Source organism: Chiloscyllium punctatum, chromosome 8, assembly GCF_047496795.1.
Source record: "Chiloscyllium punctatum isolate Juve2018m chromosome 8, sChiPun1.3, whole genome shotgun sequence".
Classification (NCBI taxonomy): Eukaryota; Metazoa; Chordata; class Chondrichthyes; order Orectolobiformes; family Hemiscylliidae; genus Chiloscyllium; species Chiloscyllium punctatum.
This window is the reverse complement of record NC_092746.1, coordinates 28,403,176-28,426,811: the sequence shown is the minus strand read 5'-3', so window position 1 is coordinate 28,426,811 and position 23,636 is coordinate 28,403,176. Positions and strand designations below refer to the sequence as shown.

Below are 23,636 nucleotides of genomic sequence, written 5' to 3'. Positions count from 1 at the left end.
GTAACTGAACCTGCATCTTCCACTTTCTCTGGAAGCTCATTCCACACAACCATTAAGTAAAAAAGCTGACATGCATGTCCTTTTTAAATCTTTCTCTCACCCCTTAAAAATATGCCCTCAAGTTTTGAACTCCCACACCCTAGGTAAAAAGACACTTATCTATGCCCTTCATAATTTTATAAACTTCAATAAGGTCACCCTTCAACCTCCGACGCTCCGGTGAAAGAAGTCACAGTCTTTCCAGTCTATTTTTATAACTCCAATCCTCCATTCCAGGCAACATCCTGGTAAATCTTTCTGAACCCTCCTATACCAGGGCAACGAGAACTGCACACAGTACTCCAGAAGAGGCCTCACCAACGTTCTGTCTAACCTCAACATGACATCTCAGCTCCTATTCTCAAAAGGTCTGAGCAATGAAGATAATTGATTATTACAGACTATAATGTTCATTTTGATCTCTCAGCTCACACAGTTCAAGAGCACATATAAGCTGTCTTTCTTTTCAAAATTTATTAGAAACTTCCAGAATCTAGTTTATAGTGAACAATTAAATAATTCAAGTTATGAATTATGAAGCAACTTAGCAAAAACATAAACTTAACTAGATAAACATGTAATTCTTGATTAAAGGTATGGTAAGGAAAGCAAAAGTCCCACTAGACAACAAAATAATTATCAGTTTTGGATAATGTTGATAAAATTGTTATGGACTAAATGAAACCCCTATTTTTGATGACTCCAGTATACAAGGACATGACCCTTTGTTAATTCCATGTAGTAGTTTTAGTTTTAAAATAATTCAACAATCTAATTTGAACATTTAGACTTAAAACTAGTTCATGTACTTAACAATGTACCAGTTACATTGTGTTTACATGCCCAAACAATAATTTAGAATGTTATTTCACATTTTTAAAATAGTTTTTAATTGCATTCTTGTTTTAGGTTTTTACAGAAAAAAGGAGGCATAAAGGAAATGGAAAGGACATAATCTGGTTTTTATTCTGGTTAAGAATATTCCAAATAGCTTTTAAATTACTTTTCCCATCAGATTCTTTGGGAACATTCCCTAATATTATGAGTTTTGTTTAAACTATTTTAATAATCTATTATTTGCTTTGCACTAAATATATTACTTTTTTCAATAGTAGTTAAAACAAATCTGCCACAGTATACAATACTTTAAAATGGCAAAATTAATTTTTGTATTGAGTGTCTATAATCATGACTAAGTTACATTTTAATATATATTAATTAATCCATTATCAAAATTACCTTGGCTATAACAAATTTGTGCAATATTGTTTAATCACAAATATAACTGTTTATAACTTGCAAATATTTTGATAATTTTTAAAAGTTTCGATGTATATTTATTCTTGTGGAAGAATGGTTTTACTCAATATTAAATAGTTTCAAAAGAGTTAAGGAATTGCATTTTTATTGTTAGTAGTGACTATAGTATCGACACAAAGAATGAAATGTGCAACATGCAAAACTAAGTGAGATTTGTCCTCACGAAAAATAGGTTGATCAATTCAACATTAAAAAAAAACAAGTTTCAAGGATAATGAACAAAAACTCAAACCCTACAAGATTTTCAGAAGTTTTTATATGTTTATAAAGGTGGCATTGCTTTATATATTTTCAAATCAGAGACTCTCTGTACTACTTCTCATGTTTTAGTTTGAAAACAAAATTTCAATGCATTTATTCAAAGTACTTTACCATTTTGAATTCATGTTTTCATATTAAAACAGTACATATAGGAATTAAAGACAATTGAAAAGTCAACATAAAGACTTTTTACTAAAACACCCAGTTGATATTTTACATTTTCGTTTGAAAATGAAAAATTTATACTATTAGTGAAAGTGCAATGTTACTAAGACTTTAGATTTGACATCAGTTTTTGATCATTTCAAAATGAACGACATTGACACCTCTGGTGTTTGAAACTGATTCAAGTAGAGTTGGATGATTATGGGGAATGCAAAGACAGCTTTAAGGAACAGTAGAAAGTTTGAACTTTGTAGTAGAACAAAGATTTAAAACATATCACAACTATACTGGAACATATTAAGTTAGTTTTTCTTTTCTGCCATCAAATAAGTTTCTATAATGTGTCAGATCTTGGATATAATAATTTGTTCATACTGGATTATTTCTCTAACAGACTTTTTTTGGATTTTTGAAAACAATGCAGCTCTTATATTAAGTCCTACGTTCCATTTGCCCCTCCCCTATTTGAAGTGGACCTTCAGTGTTCGAATTGATCATTTTAAACATTGTAATCAAATTGAGTGGGTATTTTAATCTTTCAGTAAACTGGCAAAACAAAATTTGAAACGTTTTATTTACTTACACCACACTTTTCCCCAATCAGTCCAACTGGGACGGCATACCACACAATTAAAAATAAACGTTCAATTGAAACACCAATTTAACAATTTTTTTTACCTTGGCAGGTCCAATTCGAAAACACATTAAATACGCAGCAAATACAATTTTAAAAGTAGTTTGTAAATCAATTACATCAACTAATACGGTTTAGGACAAAATGCAAATCCTTCACTTCAAATCAACATACTTTAGCTTCCCGAAGATCGCTACAATTTTTCAGGAGAGATGATAGGCAAACGGAATATGCAATCGGAACAAAAGATTTCAGTCGCAGTTAACATAAACGAAATAGCACGATTGACTTCAATTTTGAATTTATTTAAAACGTGCTAAACACGAGTATGCTACATATTATCTAGCCCATTAAAGTAGACAGCTAGAGTCATTAAGCATGATCGCAAGGCACAACTTCATTCTCTAACGATTATTTTATTTTCATAACGAAGCTAACCCCCCCACCCTGGGGGCAATCGTTAGCTGTGTCCGTAACGAGCAATGTAGCTTCGAATAATTTTGAATCGACAACACCGAACTTCTGACATACGCGTTTGCCAACAAAGGAAACGGGTTTGAATCTCGGATGTAGATTTTTGTTCATTCTGAACACTTCCGCCAATAAAGTTGTGCAATGTGAATTTGGTTAACTATTTTTCCTCCATTCGCGAAAAAAAACGAAAACGTTCCTTTCTAAAGAAAAAAAAACCGCACCAGCGACGGCTCAACACGAGTTATTTAAAAATTAAATTCTGATGCGCTTTTATTTTACAATTTTTAAAAAAACTCGCCTGCGGGCCAACATTAAACCAAACGACCTCTCAAAAAAAAAACCAAAGACCTGGAGTTCCAATATTTTATAAAGGTAACGTTGCCTCATGTGAACAATAGTGGAGTTGCCGAATAGAATAAGAAAACGGCGAAACTGCTATAACTTTCAAAAGATCACTTTCGATTAACATTTCAATTAGATAATGTAGTTACCCATTCAGTGGATCCCACCAAAATCAGGGGGCAAAAACGTCCTTTAATATTAAAAGAATAACGTCTCCGTTATTAAAGAGCAGCCATTGCAACGTATCAGTTTTGGTGCGACCCGATTAGACATCTCCTGAACGTGGTATCCTGACCACATTATTCAGCTTAAACAGGGAGGGGACGCACAAGATGGGCAGATCACTGCGAAAATACACTCCCTCCCCCCTCGATTCACACAAGCAGCCCCAACCCCCATCGCTCAACAAGACCAATAAGTCGCATAACCATCACCACATTGGGGAACTGCAACAGTCAGGAGAATTTTCGCGCCATCGCCCTTGTAAATGGCAGCCTGATTTAAACCAATGAATGAAATTTGCAGGCAGAGAGGGAGAGAGAGAAAAAAAAAACTTGGTCAATGGTAGCGAGGCTGGAGACTCTTGATAGGATCCTAGACTCAGGCTGTGTGCGAATGAGAAGATGGAAAGTGGGAAGAGGGAAAAAAAGGAGAGCCCTCCAAACTACTATTATTCCACAATCAATATGTTTTTCGGATTCTTGGAGCACAGATTGTCCCTCCCTCCCTTTCTCTCCCAGAATCATTGAATAGCTGGCATTCCTCACGTGAGAAGTTGATGTATAGTTTGACCACGTGGCTCATTCAGCCGGAATATTCGGGGATTTTTTGGAGCTGCATTTTATTCAGAGGCGGTGCTAGTAGTAACGTAGTGTGACATTTTTACAGTCTGTTTGCGAAAGGGGTTTTGGGGGAAAGACAAAAAAAATAGTTTTTTTTCCCTCTCTCCGCAGCCCGCCATTCTTGACTGCTAACACTACTTCTGGAGATTTATTTCATCATTGATTCTCCTCAATCCCATCTTTGTATTCAAATCGACCGATTATTTCTCCAAGGGGGGAAGATAAAGGCGGAAAGATCTTTGTCTTTTTTTTTGCAGTTTTTAAGCAACATGAACAAGCTGTATATTGGGAATCTTACCGAAAACGTAACCACTGTGGACTTGGAAAGTCTGTTCAAGGAATGGAAGATTCCCTTCACTGGACAGTTTCTGGTGAAATCTGGTTATGCATTTGTCGATTGCCCAGATGATAACTGTGCCATGAAGGCTATAGATACTCTGTCAGGTAAGCAAGTCAATCCCTTCTACTCCTAATATTATCTCAAGTTTTGAAGCGTAAACCTTGTTTCGTGAGAGGCCTAAGGCAGCTCCCTGCGCACCAGTTTCGCACAAACTGACTAGGGGGGCGAGCGAGAGGAGGCTGCTTATTCCCGAGTGTTTTGCAAATATCCATTCCCAGTATCCACCCCTAAATTGGACTTTCTTCTGACATTCGCAGAAGAAATCGAGTTTCTTTTTTTTTATAGCCTTTAACCTAATCTAAACAATTTTTGGACACCCCCCCCCCCCCCCCATTTATCCTTCTGAATCTGCACGCGGTCTTCCCCCCCCCCTCTCGAAATTGTCACATATTTATAGCGTTCATTGGCTTGACAGTTACTGCACGGAGATGCATTCTGTACAGGATTCTTTATGATTTGCAAACTCTTTATTGAGCCAGTGCAATTGGACTGGGGGGTCGGAGAATTCGGCCCGTGTTCGTGTGTACCTTGTTGTTTAGAGTGTAGGCCTTTAACAACTCCAGCGGCAGCTCAGAACCACCATTCAAATCAATGTGCACCAGGAAAGGAATATACGCTTCAATTCTTTATACTTCTGTCGGAAATAAACAACAAGTGAAAGCTCACCCATCCCCAAACTATTGAAAGCTCACCCATCCCCCAAACTATTGACGGTATAAATTTTTATTTTCGTTCGTTCTGCCCGCCGACGCGAACGCGTTTATAGTCGGCCATACTGAGTCGCAAAAGTGTCCTTTAGGTCTCGACCACTAGAAAAATGGCAGAGAATTAGACACCAGAACAATTGAGTTCACGTTTCTTAATTTATTTCAAATTGTACTTGTTTACATCAGGTTTGTGACTACTGTTGACCGACTTCTTTATGCTTTTGCGCCGAACTTTGTTGTCGACACCACTCCGAGATTCTGTAACGTAGGTGCCCAGCAAGTGGTTTCAGCTACAAACCCTAATGCTTAGGATCAAGTGAAGATCATTGAAAATAATCTCGGCCCAACGGTCAATTTTAAATGTTTGTAAGCGTTTAATACGCACTGTGTTTTTGTGCTTTTGCTTCAGGTAAAGTGGAACTGCATGGAAAATCCATAGAAGTGGAGCACTCCGTTCCTAAACGACAAAGGTAAAAAATAGCTTTAAATCGTATCGGATTTCTTTCCCAATAGGTAGCATTAGACTACAATTCAATAATTAGCGATTATATCTATTTGGAATTAAGTTATCTAAATCGTTCGAGTCTCTGGAATTCGTCTACTTAAGTTAGCAACTAATTATCGTTTGAATCTGGGATACTTTTTAATGACCTTTTTGTGCTCTTAGTTTGGTTTATAACTGAACTCTTGTATTTCTTTTATATATTACTGGAGTATTTGCCTTGAGAAGATACCAGAACTTAGTTCTAGTTTTAAAATTAGATCTGGTGCAGTGTTTTTTTTGAGAAGTTTGGGCGTCAGCAGGAAATGATCTGAGATGCTATGCATCATGCTAATCGACAAACACGTGAGAAGTTCTCAATTTAAGAGCTAACAAAAACGAAAATCACGGTCCAACGTTTCCTGTGTTGTCCACGAAATGTAAGAGGTCATTTGATGTGGCGGGGAATTATTTACTATGTATTTAATGGTTCATGTAAGCACTAACGTGCAATCGATTGTTCGTCAACCTTAACAATTAATATTCTGTGCTGGACAATTATTCAAAAATATTGTTGCCTAAATATATAAATGTTAGACTATGCATATAGTGTTGTAGTGAAACATCAATATTTCACTCTGAGACTAATTTGACATTTCTAAAACAGGATTTAATAGCATTAGACAGCACTACCAACTGTTGGCTTTCAAAAAAAAGATCATTATTGGTTTGAATGTTCTGTATGGATTTATCCAAGTTGAATTGTTTGTCATGGGATGCTTTTGTTATACTAAGTTACTGGTTTTGTTTTTGATCTATTTCCCACTGGCTGTTGAAGTTGCCTGTAGAAAGGGAACAAATTTTGAAGAAAGACTTTGGATGTAAACAGTTTCATTTTAGTCTTCAAAGTGTACCTCCATTCTTTGTGTTGAAGCTTTTAGTTCAATATAATTTGATTACGTGGAGTGTCATGATCATCTTCAGGTCGCTGAAAATAGTACATTTTGAGAGGCAGAACTGCTTGAAGGGCAAAAATTGTTGTGGGAGTTACTTTAGGTTACTTCCTGTGTATTGATTCTTCCCTTCACCCTTTCTTTCACTTAAGTTTGTTTGACCTCCATCTATACAACTTTTATTCCATGTGCTCTGTAGTTCATTAGTACAAGCTGAGTTAAATTATTAGTCTTCAGCCCTCTTTCTTTGCCAATCATTTAAAAATTTTAAATATTTAATGTTCAGTAGGATTAAGATTTGAATCAAAAAGTTGAATGCATTTTTAACTTTGCACCATGGCATTTAAAGCTATACGTATTTATAAGTTGCTCTACTTTTTTAAAAGAACTCAGAAAATTTTCTCAGTAAAAGATTTTCCATGTTTTAAAGCAAGTTATTAAAGAATGAAAAATAGAAATTTTACAAACTATTCAGCTCAGCATATTGTTAATATTCTTTAATCCCACCTTTCATAACTTCAAATTATTTTATAACTGCAAAGAGTGAATAGTTGTGTACCAAATTAGTTTCTCTATTCTGTTCGTTCATTCATTCATTCATTCTTGCTTGCTGGGATTTTCAATTTAAAACTTCCATTTGGAACTTGAAGTTTAAGGGCGTATTTCCTTTTTATTTCTAAAAAATACTTTTTAAACTTGTATAAAAAATCTTATTACCAAGGTTTTTGTTTTAGAAAATCCAGATCTGCAATATCAATTGACATTTTTGTTCTTAACATCACATCACTAATCAAAACTTGGCACAAATTTTAAATCTAATTTAGAAAGCCATTGTTAGACATAAACTTAAAATCAGTAAATATTCTGAAACCCCCTATTGAAAGCACAATTTTTGTTCTTTTCTAAACTCCATTTTCATTTTCCTTCATTGCTGGTGTTCAATTGAAATATTTTTGCATAGATATGACGGTGGAAGTATTATTCTGGCATAATCACCAATGTGACTCCTGTACATTACAAAAGGGTGCAGTGTGCAGTCTTGTTGAGGAGGCCATCTTGAGTTTCACATTGGAATATTATACTTTGAATCTTGATGCAAAGCTGGCTTTAAAATTGCCATCCGTTAGATCTTCCTAGTGCTTTATAAGTGAAAAGAAACCCAAAAATACTGGAGACATGAGGAAACAGACATCAAAGTATGCAGAGTTCTATCATCGATTTCATGCTAAAAATGAAAGTTTACATATATGTAAAGAAGCATGTATACTACTTTTTTTGGCAAGTATAGTATATAGTTTTTATTGCATTAAGTTGACTTTCTACAAGTATTAAATGCTTAAATTAGACTGCAGTTACCTTTTGAACACTGTCTTATCACTCTGTTGCTGTTTGTTCTCGAAGCATTGTTTTGTTCCAAATTGTACATCAGCAGTAACTTTGTATTAGTGTGGTGCCTTTTAATGTAAAAATGCTCAAGCACTTTTAAAGATATGAAAGGGACAAAAAGAAATCTAAAGAAGAGGATGGTGCATGTATGGAATGAATTGCCAGAGGAAGTGGAGGCTGGTACAATTACAACAGTTAAAATGCATTTGGATGGGTATATGAATAGGAAGGTTTAGTAGGATATGGGCTAAGTGCTAACAAATTGGACTAGATTATTTTCGGATATCTGGTCAGCATGGATGAGTTGGACTGAAGGGTCTGTTTCTCTGCTGTAAATCTTAATGACTCTACTGTGTTTGTAGTTTGCAAAACAACTTAGTTCTGTTCATGTTTCGCATTCTGCAACTACAATTTCATCAGTACTGCAGTACAATATAAGGGCAGTCGTTGAATCTGTATTATTCTTAGCAGTTTCCATGATGAAATTGGAACAATTATAACAAAACTTGTTGAAATAGGTTAGAGAATTCATTTTTTTTTAAAAAAAGCTGGCGCAGTGACTTGAAAACTCAGCCTTTTACAGGCCTTGAAGTCAAATACCAGTCTTGTTGACCTCAAACGCAATAGTATGAGTTTCTTTCTTCCACCTTTTTGGAGGAAAACTTTTTATCTTGACTAGTGGTAAGGAGAAGGAAATAATTTTCAATCCCATCTTAAATGTTAGTACCATTTTGTGGAAGGCAGGATGATGGGCATGGAGAGGTTTTTAACTCAAAAGCATGTCCTCGACAAAATTTGAGAAGCAGTGGTGTTGCATGTTTCAAATATACTGAACTTCATCTCGATACATCAATCACTAGTCCAAAACTGATTTTAGTACAACTTTAATTTTCTGCATGGTATTTATATAAATTCAGTGTTTTATGTTCAGCGGTATAGAAGTAACAGTTGTTCATCTTGAAAGAAATGTTGATTTGGTGTTTTTTGTTTTTTTTTTCAAAAGTTGAGCTGGTCTAGGTATACTGCTGAAATACTGTAATAGTTCATGTAAATTCCTTGTGTCCATTATGTTTTGAGCGTAATAAGGTTGATCGGTTATTTAGCTTTTTCAGTGAGTTTTGCTTCTGAATTTTTTGAAATCTTGCTGACTTACCAGCAAACTGGGTGGGCTTCTGTACTGGTATGTGAATTCTGTGAGCTGTGTACTTAAGCTTTTCCCACACAAATATTCACGATGGTCCAAAATGAATGAGTGTACATACCTTTTTTAGTACTTATCTTTGTTTTATGAGGTTTTATTTAAACCCTACCTTTATGGGAGTTTACTAGAATTGGTCAGCGATTCTCAAATTGTGGACGGGGGTGGGGGAGGGGGACAACGTGCTTTACTAATGACAATTGATTATATGTGACTTGTTTGTTTGTTTCACTCTGGTCTTCCTGCTCAGTTCATCAGTGCATAATGTGCGGTTTTTATCCAAGTGCCTGAGACCTGTTTTCCTTCTGTTTCACGTTGGGGAAATTCAGTTTGAATTATCCAGTTGTTTTTCTCTTGTGACTTGATGTGCATAGCTAAGCAGTTAGTAGCTTCCTTTATCCTGCTCACTTTGCCATGAGGTTTGGAGGCAACTGAGTGGGGTACTGCTAATCCATATGCTCCTCACGTAAAGAAAGGTCAAGAGGTGGTGTTAGTAAGGGTTTCCATAAAGTTGTGTTGAGGCCGGAGGACCAATCAGGAGAAAGTGTGCTTAATTTGTTATTCAAAGTGAAATTCTTGGGCCTAGCAGTCACTGCATTCCAGCTCGCGTTGGAACGTTCAGAACTGATGTGGGTACGCCCACCATTGCAAAAACGACCTTTGTACCTGCTGTGAAAGGCAGGTTGGGAATATGGTGCCATAGAGCACTTACTGAAGCGTTAAAAAGATGAAAGACTGCACACACTGTTATTGGAGAGGGTTTGGTCAAAGCTTACATGGTAGAAGAGTTGGGATATATAATAGGGGAGGGTTAAGCCCCTTTAGGACTTGTGTTTAAATATATGCTTTTTCAACTGTCAAAATGTACAACCAAAGTCTGCATATGTCAGCTTTACAGGGTCTCTTCAAATCTGTACATTCAATACAAGCTGTTAGAGGAAAAAGAACTGAATTATAAATTAAGGTTGCTTAAAATGAATTTCTAACTGAATTTAGCTAACAAGTTTTCGATTATATCAGAAATATATGCCTCTTTCTCTCTTCACATTCTTGGCTCAAAAATTTGTCTTCAGCTAAATTTGTGAGGCACTCAATACCATATAGTTCAAATAAGCTGAACTTCATTTCTATACATCAATCACTACTCCAAAATTGATTTTAGCAGCAGTGTTCCATAGTCTTTGCTTGATATCACAGCAGCTGGTGTCCAGTGGACAATGTACATGTTCACAATCTGGTTTATGCAAACAGCCTGTTTGTGGTGCAATGGACAGCTTTTAGTTTTGGGGGATGGGTACAGGCCTCACACTTGCTATCTAGGGTTAAAATCTGTTGAGAATTTTTACAATTTCCATAGAACAATAGGTGAACAAGTGTTATTTTCCTGGAGAGAAATTGTAAACACTTCCTCCCTTGTGCATCTTGGTGACGGAAGTTTGAGGGGTCAAATTGATTCTGCTATGTGCAAAAGAAATAATTTTAAATGGTTGTGAAGTGGGTGTTCTTCCCTTTGTCTAGTGTACTTCCTCCTTGATGTCAAACTATAATCAGTATAGCAGGTAGCCTTTGCATACTAAACTAGGCAGGCAGGAGGCTGGAAGAACACAGCAAGCCAGGCAGCATCAAGAGGTGGAGAAGTCAATGTTTCAGGTGTACTCCTTCAGGGCTGGGTGTGGTGGGGGCAGGATGATGAGGTGGGTTTACGTGAAGACAGGTAGGGGGTATGACCTGGTTGGTCAATGGGAGGAATGAATCCGGTTGGTGGCAGGGAGCAGTGGAAGGGAGGGGCTGGGAAGGGATTCAGGGGATAGGGAGAGAGGTTGCTTGAAATTGGAGAACTCCCATGTTGAGTGATCCAGGCTGTAGACTACCCAGGTGGAAGATGAGGTGTTGTTCTTCCAATTTGCGTTAAGGTGCATTTTGGCAATGGAAGAAGTCAAGGATGGTCATGTCAGAAAGGGAGTGGTTGGAGGAATTAAAATGGGTGGTGACTGGGAGATCTGGTCAGCCCCTGTGGGCCTGGCTGTGATGCTCAGTGAACTGTTCCCTAAGTTTATGTTCGGTTTTCCCAATGGAGAGAAGTCCACACTGGGAACATCTGATGCATCTAGGTCGGTAGAGAGGCAGAAGAATATGTCTCGCCTGGAAAGACTGTTGGGGGCCCTGGATAGAGGTGAGGGGAATGGTGTACTGACAGATTTTCCATCTTTTCCAGTTGCAGGGGAAGGTGCTGAGGAGAGGGGTGGCGCAAACTAAGGTCTGTTGAAGGGAACAGTCCTTACGGAAGGCACAGAGGGGTGGGGAGGGGGAAGAAGTTCTTGGTGGTGGGGGTCTGGTTGGAGTTGGTGCAAGTGTTTTAAGAATGATGTGTTGGATGCAGAAACTGGTGGGGCTGTAGGTGAGAACCAGGGGGACTCTGTCTTTGTCTTTGGTCTTTATGTGTTGCTTGGGGGGTGTGGGGTTGCGGTTAGAGCAGTGGAACAGGGAGTGGAGGTGGTGTGATAGAGGGCTTTCTGGATGACTGGGGAGGAAAAGGACATTGTACAAAGTAGCTGGACATCTGGGAAGCGCGCGAGTGGAGGAATTGGGAGAATGCACTGGAGTTCTTGTAGGATATTGGGTGGGAGGTGTAGTTACAGGAGAATGTACAGAAGCCTACACAGACAGACACCAGCTGGTTTCCTAACAGTTTCTACACTACTGTTGTTAGAATACTGAATGGACTCTCAAACTCTTAACATTTGTCTGTACCTGTGTTTTTGTTTTTTGCCACTGTTTACCTATTATTCACTATCTATGCTACTCAAATATGTGATTTGTCTGTATCGCTCGCAAGACAAAGCTTTTCACTGTACCTCGGTACATGTGATAATGAATTCAATTCCATTATGGGAGTATGTAGGTTTGTAATAAATGTTCATCTGGAGACTGTCGCCGGAAATGGTTAGGTCGAGAAAGGGGAAGGAGGTGTCCGAGATGGACCCAGTTGTAGACTGCTTTTGATTGTTGAATGTATTAGCAGGATGTCTGTGGTTTCTCCAGCTTTTACCTTTTTTTATTTTGCGTGTTTTTGGGGTTAAAATTGTGGAAATTATTAATAGTCATATAGCAAAAAGAACAATGTGTTGGATGTGTAAATCAGAAGTAATCTAAGTTTGGTAAATCTTACATCTGATTGAAGTACAGCAATTTGCTAAATGTAGCAAAAATGGTGAGTGCAATCTGACAAGTTTGTTCAGTATAGTAACTCAAATACGTAGCAGCTTGTCAATGTATTTTAAGACCAGTTTCATTTTTCATCTTGTTTTAATTTTTCAATCTGTTGCTATCTGTTACAAATTTTCCATAGTAAGTGTCTTTGAATTTTTTCAACTGGTGAACAACAATGAGACTTGTTTTAGGTGTGTGTATCATACATTTCAACATAATGTACTTACATTTAACCATGTCTTGGATCAAATCAAAATTTATTTCGATTGATTAGGCAATAGAAATTGGATCTCACTTCTAGTCTGACTAGATGTGGAGTGTGATTGTGTGGACTTATGATTTAATTTTTCCTGAAACCTCTTTTTTTTTTAAGAAAAGAAGGGTCAAACATTATATTTTTTTGAGTAAATTTCTGTTTGTGCAAACTGTACTGGTACAACCCAATGTGACTTTTTTCCACCATGTAAAAAGAGTATGACTCACACTTTTTCGTGACTCAAAGGTAGCTGTAGACATACTTTGAGAAGGTCCTTTTGAGTGACAGAAACTTTTTTTTTAACCAAAATGCAGGCAAAAGCAGATGTAAATGATCTTTTTCTGGGTACTGTTGAACTTTGACTACAATAGGTACATTGCATTGTGATGCTGTGCAGAAATGAGGAAATGTCTGCTCTTAAAATAGCTTTGATCAGTGAAAGTTCTGTTTACAACTAACATGGAGTGGCTTGGTGCATCAATGGCTTACTGTTACAAATGTAGAAATGGCTAATCTGTTACTAACAGCAAGATGCTGTGCCTTTTTTTGGTTGCCCAGACTGTGAAAAGACTAACATCATGATGAATTAGATTTTACTGTATTTCAATCAATGATAAATGGTTTAGAAACTATAAAGGTATCCAAATGTTTACATTGAATATCTAGTAAATTTACTGTAGGAAATCACATGATCATACTTCAGGTGAAGTGCAGTTACCAACAGACTTGTCAAAGTCTCACTTGTGTACTTAGTGATGGAAATGTCTGGGAGATGAAAGAATATTTCTAACTATTTAAATAAATGTGGGGTGCAACATCTGTGATCACTTGCTGGGATTGCATAACAATGTGGCTTGCATTTTCAATTCTCAAGACATTTTAAGATCAGTTAAAACCAACCATATCTGTTATGATGCTGACAATAAAAGCACATGTTAATGTATTTTCCTAATTGAATATCTTTTATAAAATGGTTAAACTAATGGTGTATTGCATAAAACGTTGTGATATTAAGTGGGTTTGAACTTAATTACAAAGTTGAAAGGCAAAATTTAGCAAAAGTTAACATCCATTAGTTTTTAAGGTCTTAAAAGAAGTGGTTAGTGAGATAGTTGGGTGTATTGGTTTCAATTTTCCAAAATTCCTTTGATTTTTGGAAAGGTTTTACTATATTGGAAAATAACAAATGTAAATACTTCCCTTCAAAAAAGAGAAGCAAAGCTGGAAACTGCAGGTCAGTTAGCTTCTCTTTTTTTTCATGAGAAAAAGTTTGAAGGTGTTTTAGCCAGGTAGTTGGGTAAACTCCAAAAGTAATCGGGTAGAATTGCCATACTTTTGTGAAAGGAAAATTTGTTTGGGAGTTTCTTTTTGAGCAGGCACCATGTTCTATGGATAGCAGGGAACTGACGGATGTACTATATTTGGATTTGCAGAAGGCAGTTGATAAGCTAGCATATCAAAAGTTATTGCAGTTTATGGTGTTGGAGAAAGCCTATTGGCATGGCTAGAAGACTGGCTAGCTTATGGAATGCAATAGGCGTAAATACATAATTTTCTAACTTGCAAGATGTAACAAGTAGTGCACCACAGGGATCATTGCAGGGGCCTCAACATTTTACAATTTAAAAAATGGATTTTGAAGGGGCTAAAGGTATGGTGGCTAAGTTTTGCTAATGTGATAAAGATGAATAGGAAAGTAAACAATTGGCAGTACAGAACTTTGCTAAAAGGAGACAGAGTTGAAGTCTTTTTGTCTTGTAGTCTTCAGCGCTTAGTTTAGAAAAACAGATGAGGGGTTGGTTGGGGTGGTGGGAGGTGGGCACGAATTCCTATAGTATGAGAAGTTAAGTGCATAAATTGGTGCTGTTATTTCAAAACTATTTTTATGTCATAAGTGAATGCAAAATTAAAAGCTTCAACTTGCTTTCATACACCTTTACAAAAAGGAGGCTGTTGTTACATAAGGAAGCTTCAAAGGGAAGTAAGTTGTCAATGGAAAAATCAGCAAATAGAATATTCTGGGAAGATGAGAAATACACTTTTTGACAGGAAGAACAAAGAAGCATATTACTGGGAGTCTTAATGCATGAATCACAAAAGGCTAATATGCAGGTACAGCAAGTAATTAGTAGAATATTTTTCAATTATTAAAAGGGAAATTGAACACAAGTATGGAAGTTGTGATTAAGTTATGCAGAATACTGAGATCACATCTGGAGTATTTTGTGCAATATTGGTTTCCTTTTTTTTAAGAATGTAAACGTGTTGGAAGCATTTCAGAAGTTTAAGGTAATATCTGGAATTGGCAGGTTGGACAGGTTAGGCTTATCTACTGGAGTTAAGAGTAAGATGTGACTAGTTTGAAACAAAAGATGCAGCGTGATGTTGACAGAATGCAGAATCTAGGACTGGGGCACACCGTTTGGAACTCTTCCTCCAAAAAATAGTGTCAGAACAGTCTTTGAATATTTTTGTGGCATAAGCAGATTTTTGATAACTTAATACAGTTAGGCAGGAATCTGGAGATTTCAGACCAGCTGTGACTTTAACCAGTGTTGGAGCAGCATAGAGGGGACAAAGGGCATAATTTTGCCCTTGATTCTTATGTTTGAGTTCATTTTATAACTGGCTCAGCATTGTGTTCTGAACATAGCTATGTTCCCTTAACCACTGAAAACTGTTTTTTTTTGCTTTGCTTTCAGCAATTTATTTATACTGTGTGCAGTAAACAAGAGCAAAATTCTAAGGTTGTCGAGCTGGTTCACCTGTAATGTAATAGGTGGTGTTTAATCAAATTTGAAAAGATTATAATACGACCCTCAGTATTTAAAACTAGTAATGTAAAATGTTTTTGACTTTATTTGACTCATCTACTGTTTTTTAAAAACTTTTTTCCAGTCAAATAAGTATGAAGCATTGTTAAGTGGCATTATGTATCAATTACAGTACATTAAAAGTTTTCCCGAAAGGCTTTATTGGGTTGTGTAGGTGCATTCAGAATTCAACTGTGTAATTTCTTGTGAAAAATTGATTTTTGTTTTAATGAATATCGAGGTCTTCAATTCAGTCTCTGAATGTAATGGCTGTTAACAAGAATCATCCTATGTACAATTACTGTACTTTGAAATGTTTAGTACTTGAGAGGCATTTAAAAATGGGTGATATGGCTGTGGATTAAAATACAGCAAATAATGAATCCTGCTAGAAAGTGATAATCTCTCAGACAATTTGGTTATAAACCAGATGTTTTGATTTACAAATATTTCCCTTAAATGGTGGCCAATTTACTAACTTCTGCCTTTGCACAACCTTTGCTGGGAGTATACACCGTATACAGATTATCCAGACATTTTAAATGCCTAAAATATATCAGTTTTTTTTAAGAAAAACAAAAATCGCTGAAAACAAAGCTCAGCAGGTTTGGCAGTATCTGTGGTGAGAGAACAGAAATAACATTAGAAGCCTAGTTACCTTTCTTCAGAATACAGGTCACTTGACTTGTAACGTTAACTCCACTTTATCACCACAGATGCTGCTAGACCCGAGTTTTTATTTGAGCAATTTCTGTTATTGGTTCTGATTTCCAAGGCCTGCAGTTTTTAAAAACTGTTTGAGTTGTTGTAATGTTTGCATACGAAGAGGAATTTTACAATGTTGCTTTAAAATTGACAATGCTGTATCTTAAAATAGATGCTTACTAAAACTATTTTGAAATTGTATCCATTTGAAGTTTTTGATTGTGTAGCAAGAAAATCTCTGAAGCACTCAAAAAGTATCGGTTTACGTTTGACAAGTTGAATAAAACTTAACTAACTTTTCACTTTTAACTCGAGCATCAGGAAATGCTTACTAGGTTTGAAAATTATTAAATTGAAGGCCATTGTTTTAGTAATCCACCTTGTAACTACGGAAGTAAACTGTGAACTTTGTCATTTTACCTTACAATTGAAGAATTGTTCAATTTATTTTTGTCTCTGGCTTTTTGAATTACAAAAATTTCAGGCAATATGCAGAGTGTAGAAGGTAAAGTGAGATTATATAGGTGAGTATTATAAGCCTGTCAGTTTTACACAGTCGCTAGTGCAGTTCCATTAGTAACAATTAAAATTTGGATTTGTAGAGAATTCATCTGTACGTTCTAACTGAGAAATCATTTGAAGTTTACTTGCATTTTAAAAATTCTAAAATCACAATTTTGATTTTATTGCATAGGAATTGAATGTCAGTATATACATGGTACTTATTTTTATCAAGCAATATCTGATCAAGCTGACTGACAGTGGAAAAAATAGTGTTGGTGTTAAAACCACCTTTTTGTCAAGTTTGTTCATGTGCACAATTTCTCCCTCCTTTGCTGAAAAGTTTTTTGGTATTCACTTCCCCAACGTATTGCTCATTTTAGATCCTACAATTTCATTTGCGCTTTTGGTTGACTGTCCTATTTCCTTGTGTGGCACATGAAGTTGAGGTTTTTCTTTAATAAACAGTTGTAACATTGATAACAAGTGCATTGTAAATATGCTGCTTTTTGTTTTTTTAATGCCAGGGTATGATTGTACTAGGCAGCTTTTGCTATGTCCATATTGTAAGAATTGATTGGCTAGTTAAAGTAGAGGAATTTGAGTTGAATTGATATTGCTCCTATCATATTTTCAACAACAGGTTGCCAAATGATTTTTGGGAGCTAGCTTGATGACTTATTTCTCCTCTTTGAATTAGGGACATTGAGACCAATTGTAACACTTTCTTTTTTAAAAAAAACTACTGCTCTGGCTACTTAGGCTACTGAAGTTCTCAACTTCTATAAAAAAACTGTTTGGTTTACTGACTTTTTATTAATTTAAATTAATAATTAATTAAAATTTTGCTCTGAACTTTAGTTCACTTTAACAGGTTAAATGAATCTGTTAAATTCTCAAGATGCTCCAAATTTAATTACAGATACTATACAGAAATGTTAACTAATTAGAATCGTCAATTCAAACTGCTCCTGAATGATGAATTTTTGAATTTAAAATGGCTGAATATATATTTTTTTTAAATGTAAAGATAGCTTTAAACTTGGGTGAAAAGTTGATTGTGTACCGATTATTAAATTCTTAGCAGAAACATACATGCAACACAGCCATAAATATCTTGTTGATTTAAAATTGAATAAATTTATCTAAGCCATTTGTATAAAAGGGTGTTAATTTCTGTGCATGGTACAAATAAACTAGGCATTAAAAGATGGCTAGGAGAAAGTAAGGGCTGCACACATGGAGATCAGAGTTGAGAATGTGTGGTGCTGGAAAAGAGCAACAGATCAAGCAGCATCCGAGGAGCAGGAGAATTGAAGTTTCTGGCATAAGCCCTCCATCATGGATGGACCCAGATGAAGTGCTTATGCCCGAAACGTCGATTCTCCTGCTCCGTTAAAAGATTGCTTTCATTAATATGCCTTTGCTAAATGTTCAGGGTTTTTTGAACCTTGTATAAAAATAATATGCCAAAGTTACATTTTGTCAAATTTTAGCTTGATAATGCTCCTTTTGAAGTGCATTCATGTTTAAGTGTGCTATATGGCAAACCTACACATTCAATGTAAAAAGTGTTGCATCTCAATCAAAATTTTAAAGTTTGCATTATAAATATGATTTGCTATTAAAATGGGCACGAACATCTTTTAATACCCTACACTGGTCCTTCATAAATTTGCCTTTTCAAAAAAAAAATTATTTTTTGAAACTGTTAGTTTTATTTGAAGGTTTCCCCAGTGTTTGTCACTCAACCTTGTCTTCTTTTTTGAATCCTATTACAATGTTTATCTGTAGTGGTGGGAGGTAGTTGGAAACATTGCTCAACTCACTTTGTGCCATTGCTAACTAACACACTGCCACATGCACTGCAAGTTGCATGTTAATAGTGTTCTTTAATATTGTAAAACATCCATGTAACTTTACAGGTTTTTATCATGCAGAATTTGATGAAAACTGAATGTTTCCAAAGTCTAATTTCTCCACATTGGTGACATTCCTTTTGTGCATGTAGTAGTGGTGATTTAATATTCCATGTTATATCAGTGAATCAATCTCCTATATCATATTTTGTAAATTGGATTATAGTTCTGCAAACTCTCCAACCCATGCTATGGTGCCATGAACACATCCCAAGAGCTGTGCATCAGTGTAAATGGAATATTTGACTTTTTTCTTCTTGAGGATTAGAATGCAAAAAAAAAGTGATTTTTTTTTTATTCTCCAAAACCCTGGTTTAACCATATTTTCAGTAATGTTCAGCATTTGGTGTCCAATATGACAGGGAATTTAGAGATTGGCAAAAGATGCAGACAGCTGGTGAACAAGATTTATACAGTAATTAGTTACTAAATTCACTGGTTGAAAGTGCATTGGAAATAAAATCTGGAGTTGAGTCTAATGATGACTAATGATCATACAACCTCCTTTAAGGAAGGTTACTGCTGTTCTTACCTAGTCTGGTCCAAATGTGACTCCAGACCCATAGTAATTTGTTTTGACTTTGTTAAACTGCCCTTTGAGTAACCAGGGATGGGCAATAAATATTAGTCTAGTTGAAGTGCACATCCTGTGAATGCATTGAAAATGAAAAGCTGCAATTGTGGCTTTGAAAGGGAATGTGATAGTTATCTATGGAACAAGATTTGAATGAGGAAAAGTCAGATCATGGGATTAAAGTTGCTCTTGCAGTGAGCTGTTATCAGTGCTGTGGGCTGAATGGCTTGCTTCTGTGCTGTAACAGTTGATACTTTTGATGTTCAGCTCAACTCCACTATGGTCTAACCTCTGTGGTGGAAGAGGCTTCAAGGATTGTGTGGCAATCTCCTGTTCTTATGACTGATTTCTTGTGGATTTCAACTTGTTTCACTGCAGCAAAGGTGGCAGAAGCAGTCTTAGCCATGCACTTGAACTCACAATTAATCACTTTACATAACACTGTTCAAAAGGATCTTTTGCAAGCATGGTCAAAGAGATTTCATTCACCTCTAAAACTGACCAAGAAGCCCACCCACTCTGAGGGGAAAAAAGTGAAAGTCCCTTGGGGTATTTTGTAAATATGTTGTGGTCTCTTATTTTTCGGGTTTCTCCATTAAATTTAGCAATTTGTGAGAATCGTGATTTTTGATCACCCTCTCTTCCTTCCCCCCCCCCCCCCCCCCCCCTCACTTGGCAGACTGGAGATTTCGCCTGGGGTCTACTTAGCCTGTGAGAATCATCTATTTCCTCAACTATAATTTTGCGGGTTGTACCCCAGAAAATTGTCTCTACTCATTCCTTGTTATAGTTGAACTTTTCATAGTTGACTTTTGAATATATCCAAAAAGAAGTTTTTTTTAATGCTAATGTAAATAAATTTCCTTTTTTTTCAAGAAAAATAGACTATTATGATTAAAAAAAACTAGCAAGTATATCTCATCAAATTTTAAGTCAGTGCTTTAAAGTTGAAAGCAAACCAACCATGAAAAAAAGTGATTTCTTTTACTTTGGCTCAGTGATTAGCACTGCTGCCTCACAGCATCGGGGTCCCAGGTTCGATTCCAGCCTCGAGTGACTGTGCAAACTCCACACAGACATTCTCCCGGTGTCCGCGTGGGTTTCCTTCAGGTGCTCCGGTTTCCTCCCACAGTCCAAAGATGTGCAGTCAGGTGAATTGACCATGCTAAATTGCCCGTAGTGTTAGGTGCATTAGTCAGAGGGAAATGGGTCTGGGTGGGCTACTCTTCGGAGGGTCGGTGTGGACTGGTTTGGCCAAAGGACCTGTTTCCACACTGTAGGGAATCTAACCTAGTCTAAAATCGTTTGTGATTAACTTAGGCAAACTTGCAAGTTAGAAAGTCTAGCATATTAGTTTTGTTCTTTCCAATGTGTAACAAATTGGTCTTAACTTGTATAAAATTTGACAAGAATGCAGATCCTTAATCTTCATTCAGATTGAATTTTTGTGATTTGCACAATTGGAAGTTTGTGTTAAATTGTTCCTAACAATTTCTGTTCTGCGGTTTCTGAACAAACCTGTTTGTTTGTAATTGGTGTAGATTTAAAACCATTTAATGGGCTTTTTTTTTAGTTTCATGAAGTTGCAAATTAAAATATTCTGATCAAGAATATTTGATGGTTTCATATTAAATGTAAAACAAATTTATTAAATTGGCCAGTTAGTCTGAATTTTTGAATTTGTTTAATTTGAATTTGAACGTACTTTTATTGAATGCTTAATACTTGAAATTGCTTGTGAATTGCTCAAGTCTGTGGGCTGAATTTGAACCAAATGCAGATCTGCATCTTGGCCAATCGTAAAGCTATAAGAAGGCAAGCAGGAAGTAGTGGGATCTACTGCATGTAACTTGATCAAACTTATGGAAACTTCTATTGAAATTTTACAAAATGTAAGTATTAAAAGACTTTGTTTCTAAACCTTGCATAATTTGTTCTGTCTGATTTGAGATCTCTCAAAAAAAAACAAAAGTTAAAGTACACCACAATTGAATCTGATATGTTTGGCTGACTGTTCATAGCGGAGTTATTTTTTAAACTTCAAGGTGCTTAACATAAATATTAGGCACGAAGTTCAATAATTCAAAAACATTTTAAACTTAACAGTTGTTCCATTTCCAAGTTAAACAACCTATATAGAATTGGTTCCAACAGCTACAGCAATTATGTTGATTTAAATAGTATTTGGTAGAATATGCTTCTACTTTAAAGATCAAAAACTATATTTTTGTATACTCCTTTCTCTGCAGGGCAGGATATCAGTGCAAAGCGAGAAAAGGTAAATTTCCTTTCTCCATGGTGCTAAGTGCATTACAAATCTATTGACTAATTGAAATGGAGCATTTGGAGATCCTAAAACATTCACTTAAATTTCTCCATCCACTATATTGACAAGAGTTTTACGCAGCTTTTTTAGTGTTCAGTTTGGTATTTAAGCAATATGCACTATCAATCTAATTTTAAGTATGATAACCATTCAGATCATATCCAGAAAAAAAAACTTTGTACTAGGACTGTATATTGAGAACAGATTTTTATCGTGGATGTAACATAGGCAGATTATTAGATTAACTTCGGAGTCATTACTTCAATGTGTAATTATGTAGGCATCTCTTTTGGGAAGAGCAATAGAGAGGACATGTGCACCAGTTTGCACAAATTATTAAAATGATTCTTGGACAGAAAGATTTGAGGATTCATGAATGAAACATTAAATGTTAGATTGGTACAACACATTTTTAAAATCCAAGATATGTAAATTTATCTTTAAGGGGCTAGAATACCTTTTGTTTTAAAAAAAAATTCATTATTCAATTCCATTTTCAGTTATGTCTTTGTGGTGGCTGGATTCCAAGGCAGTTTGAGGCGTGTGAGAGCAATTCACAAATATGTTGCTCAAGGAGAAACTATGATTTTTAAAAAAAATGTTAATGGTGATTAATTTTTAAAAACTTTGCACTTTTCGGTCAAAACTACTTGTACAGATTTAACTTTGTATCCTTGGAGCAGAAAGAATAAAGACTATTGTTGAGAAAAATCTTTATTTCTGGTGGGACATTCCTTGCGTTTGCTCTGTTTAAAGTGCATTTGGAATTAAAATGTTTAGACTTCAGTAGTAAAGCAGACACTGTTTTGGAAAAAAAATAAAGTTAGGGTGAAGGGCATGTGTATAGTGATTTATATATGTCCATTGCCATACAAATTGTTTTTAAAATATTGAACAAGCTGGAATTATTACAGGAAAAGATAAGACTTGTAGAAAATTTGGATATGGGATTTCAAATCTTTTATGAAGTGGTCCAATAGAATAGATATGGAAAAAATTTTTCCACTTCTAGGGGAGTCCAGGCAATAGGAATAAGTAAGCTAACCACAAAGACCAAATAAATGAATTGCTTGTCAGAGAAGGACGTTAAACTTGTTTCCACGTTAAATAGTTGATAGCATTTGCACTAGGAGAGGCTTGACATATGCAAAAGGGTGACTGGGATAGGGGCTAGCTAGGAAGAGGTATGAACCATTTACCTCAGCTAGTTGGGCTAAGTAATCTAGTTCGGTCCTTTTTTTTTTGGAATGTATGTCATTAAATTTGCAGTTGGTGGGAGAAAAACTTGTGATCTGGACTTCCTTAAAAGCGAGTAGTCTTTGGAATTGATGTGAGATACAGAAGACCGAATGCTTTTTAAAACTGTCACCCAGCTTTGGATGAGTGACGTGAAGAGTTGTGATCTCCCAGATTATACAATAATACAATACAGCACAGGAGCAGGCCCTTTTGGCTCACCAAGCCTGTGTCGATTCCTAGTCCTTTATTTAAACTGGCTCTGTTTGCTTTCCATTGATGTCTATCAAGATGTGCCTACTTCCACCACCTCCACTGGTAATGTGTTCCAGGCCACACTCTGAAATTTTTACCCTGAACTTTTGTCCTAGACATCATCCTTCTCCCCACCCCCCACCCCCCCGCCGAAATCTGTGTGCTATTACCACCAAGGAAAAAAGTCTCTGACTGTCCACCCTATCTCTGCCTGTACCATAATTTTGTAGACCTTAATCAGGGCTGCTCTTCAGCTTCTCTTTTCAGTGAAAACAATCTGAGTTTATCCAACCTCTCCTTGTAATTGAAACTCTCTGGATCAGCAACGCCACAGTAAGCCCTTCTATCCTTTCCAAAGCATCCATGTGCTGCTTGTAGTGTGGTTGACCAAACAGTGTGCAGTATTCTGAATGTGGCCTCTCTAAAATATTAGAGACAAAGACGACTGCAGATTCTGGAATCCAAAGTAGACAGGTAGAGGCTGGAATAACACAGCAAACCAGGCAGCATCAGGTGGAGATGATTAGTTAGGGAATATAAAACAAGGGTCCCCAACTCTCTCCATAATTTATGGTGAGGCCAAACACTTGGTTGTCGGTGGCACTAATTAATGTGAAGTCTCCTCTATTCAAGACATAA

The 23,636-nt window shown here is 36.2% G+C and overlaps 1 protein-coding gene across 5 annotated transcripts in view; it reads left to right on the top strand.

The window, feature by feature from the left end:
- Nucleotides 1-3,856: 3,856 nt before the first annotated feature.
- igf2bp3 (insulin-like growth factor 2 mRNA binding protein 3) overlaps nt 3,857-23,636 on the top strand; it is a 136,193-nt gene continuing 116,413 nt past the window's right edge. The window contains exons 1-2 of one of the 5 annotated variants that reach the window (XM_072575288.1): nt 3,857-4,521; nt 5,594-5,654. In XM_072575288.1, coding sequence (XP_072431389.1) covers nt 4,347-4,521; nt 5,594-5,654 — 236 coding nt within the window. In that variant the 5' untranslated portion in view covers nt 3,857-4,346. Of the gene's footprint in view, nt 4,522-5,006; nt 5,191-5,593; nt 5,655-23,636 lie in introns of those variants that run through there. The other 4 variants (XM_072575287.1, XM_072575290.1, XM_072575289.1 and 1 more) reach the window with 4 other exon arrangements.